At 26.0% G+C, this 9,215-nt stretch overlaps 1 protein-coding gene across 4 annotated transcripts; it reads right to left on the bottom strand.

Moving 5' to 3' along the window:
• Positions 1-2,941: 2,941 nt before the first annotated feature.
• On the bottom strand, positions 2,942-7,310 carry Rpi (Ribose-5-phosphate isomerase). 4 transcript variants are annotated; one of them, XR_016191667.1, is made up of 10 exons: positions 7,068-7,310; positions 6,434-6,676; positions 6,292-6,352; positions 6,102-6,244; positions 5,903-6,039; positions 5,681-5,822; positions 5,509-5,611; positions 5,334-5,443; positions 3,541-3,604; positions 2,942-3,232 (listed from the first exon to the last, which is right to left on the bottom strand). XR_016191667.1 is itself a non-coding variant. In XM_089227441.1 (9 exons), exons 2-8 carry the CDS (start codon positions 6,611-6,613, stop codon positions 5,334-5,336), a joined length of 876 nt encoding a protein of 291 aa, XP_089083567.1. In that variant the 5' UTR covers positions 6,614-6,676; positions 7,068-7,310; the 3' UTR covers positions 2,942-3,604. The 4 variants fall into 4 exon arrangements, 3 of the variants coding, with proteins under 3 accessions (XP_089083567.1, XP_015366394.2, XP_015366395.2); XM_089227441.1 differs by having other exon boundaries at positions 2,942-3,604; XM_015510908.2 differs by lacking the exons at positions 2,942-3,232; positions 3,541-3,604 and having other exon boundaries at positions 5,120-5,443; positions 6,102-6,235; positions 7,068-7,309.
• Between the last annotated feature and the right edge of the window lie 1,905 nt (positions 7,311-9,215).

Genomic DNA, 9,215 nt, shown 5'->3' with positions numbered 1-9,215 from the left:
AACCACTGAAAATAAAATATTTTATATTCCGCCTATTTCATTTCTTTTGTTCAAAACACAATAACCGTACCAATTGTCCGTTTACCATTTAAAGTAGGTACCTATTGCAGTTTTTAGTTTCAAATTCATAGATGAAGAACTCTTTGCAAACATCACCATTGTAAAAGTGTACGAACGTGTACCTCAATTTTTTTTAATATTAAGCCGCGAAAGAATTGGTATTAAAACAAACTTACCTTAATTAATATCAATTATTTTGGGCTTTGTTAGAGTCCGCGACGTGTATGCACTCCGACGCTGAAATGGAAACGCATCAGATACTGCTGAATTGAAGTCTAAAAATAATCTGATTTATGAAAAAAAAGATTAAACGGAAAGCAGGATGTTTTTCGTTCATGTCTACTTTGCTATCTAATTGAAATGTTAAAATCTTTAATAGACTGCGTCCTCCGCAACGACTTTGAAAATCGCCATGGATTATATTGTACTAAATCAATAAGAGAAATCCATAGATACCTACCTAGGTATATATTATAATAGGTACTACTTTTGTATCAACGATGCCCTTGTATACAATCTGTTCATTGCAGGGCATCGGGCAACAATTAAATGAGATAACTATACTGAAATAATGCATAACTTTGAATTAAAATTATGTATAACAAAATAGAGTACTTTGGTATTATTTTAATTATTTTTTTTAAATTTATTTATTTGATTATCGATTAAGAATATTTAAGATGGTGTTTAAATGTTAGAAGCACATGCATATTTTTACTAAAATAATTTCTTTATGAACTATTAAATAAAAAATATATTGATTTAAATAAATGTGATTACTGTTTTTTAAAGTTAAAATTAAGTTATACAGTGTACACATTAATTTTCTGTACCGACCATGTCGGGCGACAGCTAGTTTGTAAAATTCCAAGTCAAAAGTTTTCTCCGAATATGAAACTAATAATTAATTACAAATTTGTTATTTATTACAATTAATTAATTATCTACGGCAAAAGCCACCAATATGCCAATCATGTGCCACCACAATCTCATTAAACACAATATCTTCGTAGCATAATAATATTGTTAATCATAAGGTCATAACAATTATAATAAGTAGGGTTAGGGTTTTAAAGCAAATACTTATTTTTTCATATAGGTACGAGATAGAAATTTAATTTATATATATATATATAAATCAGACTCACGCCATTCTTATTCCAAATAAACCAATTTATTTTGGCTTTTTTTTTGTTTCATTCAGTTATTTTAGATGTCGAATTTGTATATAATGTTTATTATAGTAATAAAAAAATTTTAATTTAAGTGATAAGAAAATCCGGAATACGCATTGCAGACTAAATGAGTTATTGCATGGTTTTTTATATGTATAAAAATTTTATGTCAGACATGTCTATTGCAATAGTCAGTTTCACTACTGAAATCTTGCCAAATATAATATGGTAGTGAATTCTTTTAGATTCTGATTCTGATTATATAATTCAAAATTTGAAATATTAGAATATTAGAATTCATACTGAAGACTGCAAAATGTATAATTCCAATAAAAAAAAAAAAATTAAATAAACTATTGAGAATAATAAAATCGTGATAAAATGAGTTTTATTGAGACAAATGATTATTAATGTTCAAAAAATGTGTACACAAAAAAATAAACAATATTAAATTATGAAAAAAAAATTTTGGAAGGGGGGAATGGCACCCGTAGGCAAATTATTTTTCAAAAAGCAAAAAAACGAAATTAGGAAACCTAACCTATGACTGCAATCCACAATCTCCAAACTCATAAACCCAAAAACTTATTTATACCTAGTTATTATTTCTTTGGTGAATGAAGATTTAGACAGCTCCTGTTTGCAATGAGATGTAGGTATAAGAAAATTAATTGAAATTTATTGAATATATAATCATTATGTATAATTTTTACTATTACACCAATTTTAGTTTATTTAATGAAAATATATATTATGAAGGCAACGTGACACGTGAGTGAACGTAATAAAACACCTTTAAATTGCAAACAATTTTAAAAATTAGGAAATCTATTGGCTAGTAGTCATGAACTGCCGTCAATTTTAAGTTACCTACATATCAAATTGTATTGTATAAATCAAAATTATATTATAAATGATAATAAAAAGATCCTTAGTTGGTTTTCAATATAGGTAAGTGTTTACTTATCAAGTTGTTCTATTGATTGTTAACCTCTTAGAAACACCTTTAATTATAAAGACATGGGCCTCTTGAAAACATTTTCGCGCTACTAGATTTTTAGGAGTTCGGTGCCACTACCTCTTAGATAATACGATATATTATGGATAGAGCAATTCCAAACTTTTTGGTGTAAATAATTTCAAGCACATATTCATAAGACAAGTGTCTGGTCGTAATGAGTGCATATTCCTTGTATTTTATTTGAATGTACCTATCTATATAGTTTTTCTTATTCGTTTATATTAGAATAATCAATATTGTTTTACTCTCTATCTCTATCACAAATTTGCTTAAAATAGCTTTTATACTCATAAAAATTGTATAAATAATTTTTTTTTTAAATTAACACAAATATAAGCTGGTAAGAAACAGCAATTTAATTTTTGTTTTTTGTTAACTTGAGCATTTATTTAATATACCTAAATAGTATAAATTATATGTCCATGTTGCTGACATAATGTTTTAAATAATTGTTTAGTATGCTATCAACACCAAAAAAATACTTAAATAGTAACAATCACTGATAAATAGATTTTAATCACTTGGGAGGATTTTAATTTTTCTTTGCTCTCAAATTTGACATCCAGTGTACTCACCAAACCCTAAATGTTTCACCAAACATGATTCAAAGTTATAACAGTAAATTATATGCAATTTATATAAAAATAAGTGTGGGTACCTACTCAAAGAATGACATAAAACCATGGAAATAAATACCACAAAATATAATAATAATAAGTACTTCTGTTAACCTGTTTATAAATTTATAAAAACCTTAAATCACATATTTTGAAGATCAGAGTAAACTTATTAGATAATACTACAATAAAGGTACAAAAGTAGGCAGAGTGTTACAAATTGTGATTTGAGTTTTACATATTGTATAAGTAACATAAATGTAATTTGGAATATTTAACATACCTACTATATACCTGCTATATAACTACTTACTTACATATGTATTGCATATTACATTATGAATGATTAATACCAAAATCTATAAAAAAAAAAGGTATTAAATTACTACCTACTATATGTATACTAGTACTCGGTACCTATCTGTTCGATACCTGCTATTAATGATGTTAATATATTGTTCACAATTTTAATTTTAATATCAACAGTTACACAAATTACCATGTAGGTATTTAATTAGAAATAATGTAACATGCATTGCATTATATCAGAAAATATAATATTATAAACTATTATAATACAAATCCATTTTATTTAATTATTGTTTTTAACAATCTATAATGTCATAGAAATTGATATTATAATGTATTCTTTTGTATAGGTATATACCTAATAATATTTGGTCACTGTTTTTGATTCCGAACGGAGTGATTTCTAATTGAGTTCACTGGTGCTATTAAAAAAAAAAAAAACCTATAAATAGGTGTAATATAAAGTAATAAAGTATAAACATATAAATAGTAATGTATTTGATGGTATATGAATTATTATTATTAATCTATTACTAAGTTATAAAATTGTTTTTTGTATAGTTAGAACTATGGTAATGTGATGTCCAGACAATCTATTTATCTAATAATATTTTATATATTGTTATTAATAGTGTTAGAGGCACAATTATAAGTTTTTTTTACTAATAATAATTAATAAGTTATAACTAATAACTAAGATTAGTGGTTTAGTGCCTAGAGCCTACAACTAACAACTATATTAGTGATACCAACTTGCCTTGGTGTGTCTGAAATAACCTTCTAGTTAAATTGAAAAAAAAATCATATTTTCTAGATTTATTTTGAATAAATTAAAAAGCTTTGAAATCAAACAATTTAAGTAGTTAAAATTGTACACTTAAGAAATGATTTGAATAATCTAAAACGAATTATTTGTAAATAATATGTATATCTAAATCTAATATCTTATAAAAGACTAGATACTACTAAGTATATAACAATCAATATATTATTAATATTTTTCTTTATAATTGGCTTTGACAATACTGCATTGTACTTCATGTGGATTTAAATTAGTATATATAAGTTAGAGCTAAGGTTTGTAATGAGATATTTGTATTAACAACTTAATTAAAAATATCATAGAAGTTAATTGAATCTCATCTATATTAAATAGATAACTTCTAATATATTTAAAAGAATGTATTTAAATTTTAATGTGATTTAATTATTAAAAATTATAATATTAATATTTGTATAAGATTTTCTAATAATTTAAGAGGACACAACAAGTGCATTACATTTATTACCTTACAAATGTTCAATATTGCATATTTATAATCACATTTCGTTCTAGGATTGCTTTGAAACAATATGTGGGTTTATACTATAGTTCAATTATTCATCAAGTTTTAAAAATAAAGTGTAAACTAAAATTAAATTATTGCAAAAATAAAATATAGAAACGCAGATAATATTTTTACCATCAAGTTGCATAGTAGGTCAATTCATTCTAATTTTTAAGTTAAATGTGATCCGCAGAGCATAAATTTTCTATAACACACTTGTAAGACAGATAGCAAATATCTAAGTAGCGTTCTCTTAATGACAACACCTATGTTTAGTTGCTTTATTAAGAAAAATTATTTTAAATGGAAAATTATATTATTATATCATTAACTGATTGGATAACTAACCTACTAGTGTACAATATAAAACGTACAAAAAAATAAGTATTCATGTTTTAAATAGTTATTATAATTATTATTACAGATATTTTACCTAAGATGAAAATTAATATCATAAATATTATAAATATTAAGATTTATCTTAGGATTTAAAAATAATCTATATTCTCGAAAATAAAATAATAGGAATACTATTACATTGAACAATTACACTTTTATAAATATATTTTTCAACTTGGGTAACACTAAAATTAATAAATAAACATAAAATATTTTAAATAATATAAATCTTTTATCAATAAATTTAAATTATAAAATATAAACTATAAAAACAGTGTATGAAGAGCTAAAAATTCTAAAATGCTATTTGACTTCAGCAACACAAAATTAAAAGTTGGTAAAAATTCATAATACTTTGATTTTAGAGAAAAAGCTATCCAATTCAAATAATTCATGTCATTTAAAAATAAATATTAGATTTAACCTATAACTCTAAAGTCTGTTCAGTCTTCTTCAGTACTTGTACATTGCCTTGTGGGTCGCCAACAAAGCATTCATTTGTCATATCAATGAATAATCCAGTTTCAACCACTCCTTAAAATACACATAATATATGAATTATAATGTAATGGTTCTTACAAACAGTTAATACAATATACCTGGGATTAGTTTTATGTAATTATGAACGGATGACCAACAATATTTTGTTTCAGGAAAAACCCAATCCAATAAGAAGTTACCATTGTCTGTAACCAAAGGTCCCTGAAAAAAAAAATAAAACCTTTTGAGTATATTGTGCATATTAACTATATTTATCATTTTTAACTTAACTGCTTTATCAGCAGACATCCTCAAAATGGCTTCACCTCCATACTTTTCTTCAATCTTTTGCTGAATTGGTTTACATGCCATAGGTATTACCTCAATAGGTATACCTTTCTTCCATTTTTGACCCAAATGGTTCACCGCTTTACTTAACATCAATAGCAAACATATAATTATAATAATTAAAATACAAAATTGAATTATTATTAAAATGAATAGTATGCTTACGCTCTATCCGCAACAATTATCAATTTTTCAGAACAGGATGCTACAATTTTTTCTTGTGTCAAACATCCTCCACCACCTTTTAAGCACGTCAATGTGCCATTTTCAATCTCATCTGCTCCATCAATAGTACAATCTATCTGATTGATCATCCAAATTTAAACATTTTTATTGTATTAGTAACATCATATTTGTTACTTACTTTAGGATGTGAGTCTAGGTTTCCCAATGTAAGTTTGTAATCGATAATCAGCTGACGTGCCTGATAAGACGTTGGTACACAAACAACAGACAAATTCTCGTCTTTTGATCTTTGTGCTATAAATTGAAATAAGGCTAAACAAACTACAAGAATAAATACTACTCTAACAATATAAAGTTTATGACCTTACCCAATCGTTGAACACCGTACACAATTGTTGAGCCGCTTCCGATGCCCAGTATCATGCCGTCCTGAGGACAAATCATAAGCAACGGTAACAGATTATTGATGAGAATTAACCATATGTGAAATGATCTAAAAGACAATATTACCTTAACGTGCTTATCGATGGCTTGGTGCGCGGCACACATTTTAGACACATCCACACCCGTCATTGAACAATTTTTGGGTCCTACTGTAAAACTCACAGTACTCATTTTGAAATACTTTCCAGACGACAATCGGAACTTATCAGCGACAGCAATTATTGACTTGGATAGCACCAATCGCATCAAATAACGACGTTATTTACGAGTTTTGTAGGACAGTAATTTTCGACACTGAAACGTCTGAAACTGAAACGTTAACATTTAAAAAACTTGTATTACAATGTTATTATTGATAACCGATAAGAAATGATAACAGCAGTTGTAGATTGCATCAAGAAGATTAGAGATATCTTTAATCTTCATGAATTGCATACATTCATATTTTATAATTCTTGATCTCTTAAATCATAATAACATAATATATATTATATAAACTTGATTGATAATATTATACTACGGCATTACGCTAAAACGCCTGAAACCTTATGGTTAATGGTTATCCAATACTCCCATAACCTCATCACAATATAACAACAATGCAACTTAGGTATAACATATAAATGCATTATAATTAATAAACAATATTTTAATTTATTATCAAGTATTTTCAATATGATTAATAAAGTATAAAACGCACTTGTTAGATGACTTGTGATGGCGACAACGGTCAAAATGATATTTTGGTTGCAAAGGATAATTAATATTTTAAAACATATAATAATCAACACTTCTAAAATTACTGAACTGTTTGTGAAACATGAGCGTACACAGTATCTATAAAAATTGTTACAGGCTCTATAAATAAAATATGTGGCCTTAAAAGTTAATACCGGTGTAGTATATAATATTCAAATAACCGCAGGACAGCTTTCAGACAACTAATTGAAATTATTATGAAATAAATTGGTAGTAATATCATATGTGTATGATATGTAGCGGGGGAAATACTATTATAGATTTCTAAATGAAATGACGCACACTCTGTGTCTACTTATCTACATTTTAAAATTCAATGATAAAGTTAAACGAGTTTGATGCAATTTTATTATAATTACCTATATTATTGTAGACTGTGTAATGTTATAGGTTATAACTTATAATAAAATTCATTAATCAGATCATAATTTTATTGTTGACAAAATGTTTCAAAGCAATTTAATTTATAGACATTTTCTAATCGATAAAATTATGGTACTTATATAATATATTTTATACATTATACAAATTATAATATTATATTACAACGATGAACGAGAAACAAACAGTTTTAAACATTTTACTTATATAATATGATGTGATTGTGGCATGACATTATCCAGTCACCTTGATCAATGGCTTATGCAGCATGCGTATATAAGCATATTAGATACTCGACCGAATTAAGAGCAAACGAAAAAAAAATAGTTTATGATTCAAGGCTGATAACAATTAGGTATACGTCATATTGTATCGATTACTATTCGATACAACGTTTTATAAAATATGGTTTTCGTTAAACTCGTTAAAGTGATTCGATACAAGCTATGGACTTCGATAAGCCATTTTAATAAACTTTTACCTACGTGGTAACGAATGGTTATCGAACTATCACTATGTATAGGTATATCGTCACAGACTGCAGTTCAAATCATCAAATATTTGATACCAATATTATCTTATAACCGATTGTTTAGATTATATAATTTTGGATTTTTTGTACATAATACATATAACAACTTTTAGTACAGTAAATTAATCCAAATAAATTTATGCATTGTGAGTTACGAAATATAAAGAATTTTACAACAAATTTAGAACATGATGATGTAAAATTTCGACGAAGATCAATGTATGAATCCAGAAAAAAACAATATCACAGCGCATACAGTTTCTGTATTTCAGTAATTATGCGCTCTAGTATCATAGTAAGAAACCTAAATAAAAATAATTTCATATTTTCTATACATTTTCGCAGTTACATGCATGGATACTGATTACTGATTATAATAAATTATTATAATGTATTGTATGATATTATTATACCGAATAATTACTGACCTATAGAACATGTTGCCTATACAAGGCGCCTTATCCAGAGTGTTTAAAATTAGTAAGTTGTTGAGCGATACTATAGGATTATTGAATTGAAAAATTATACATATTTTTTTATATTTATAATTAGTTTTACAAATGAAAAGAATTCTTTAAAAGAGTTATGTGCTTGCATATATGTATAACCTTGGAATTCCAATTTTTTACAGTTTTTATTTCTTAGTTAAAAGCTCTGGTGAAGGATATTCAGAGTTTTATAAAATTTGAAAATTATATATTATATTTTTGTTTCTATCTTAATTACAATACTTTTTTAATAATCTAATGACTGATACATGTTTAGAGAATTCAATGCAGTGCCATTATATTGACAAAAATTAGCACAAAAATAATTCCCAGGCCTTATAGAATTGTCGGATATTCATAACTATTTATATGTAGATATTGTAAACACTAAACAGTAACTGGCTGAATCGAAATGTATATATTTTTAACAGTAGGTATCCTGTGGAATTAATCGCCGACGGAATCGATGTAAACCTATTTACCAAACACATAGTTTCGGCGGAATCAAATATTCCCCAAATTATTCGTAACTTATATTATTATGATTTAAAGGTCTTGAAGAAACTTGAATTTTGAATAATGTGATATTAGAAAAACTTGGAAACAAGTTAATTATTTATATTATTTAGAAAATTTGCTGCTTTTTAAGGAAACACAAAAAACGTACATAAAATAATGTATGCATCGT

The sequence above is a fragment of the Diuraphis noxia genome, unplaced genomic scaffold, assembly GCF_037042655.1.
Source record: "Diuraphis noxia isolate RWA-SAM2 unplaced genomic scaffold, SU_Dnox_SAM2 contig0004, whole genome shotgun sequence".
In the NCBI taxonomy this organism is placed as follows: domain Eukaryota; kingdom Metazoa; phylum Arthropoda; class Insecta; order Hemiptera; family Aphididae; genus Diuraphis; species Diuraphis noxia.
The sequence above is the reverse complement of the archived record's forward strand: the minus strand, read 5'-3'. Positions and strand labels throughout refer to the sequence as shown.

Coding starts and splice junctions, on each gene's coding strand:
- Rpi (XM_089227441.1), bottom strand. CDS start 6,613: ATGCGATTGGTGCTATCCAAGTCAATAATTGCTGTCGCTGATAAGTTC. Junction 6,040..6,101: donor ACCTAGACTCACATCCTAAA/GTAAGTAACAAA, acceptor ATGATCAATCAG/ATAGATTGTACTATTGATGG. Junction 5,612..5,680: donor GGATGTCTGCTGATAAAGCA/GTTAAGTTAAAA, acceptor TTTTTTTTTCAG/GGACCTTTGGTTACAGACAA.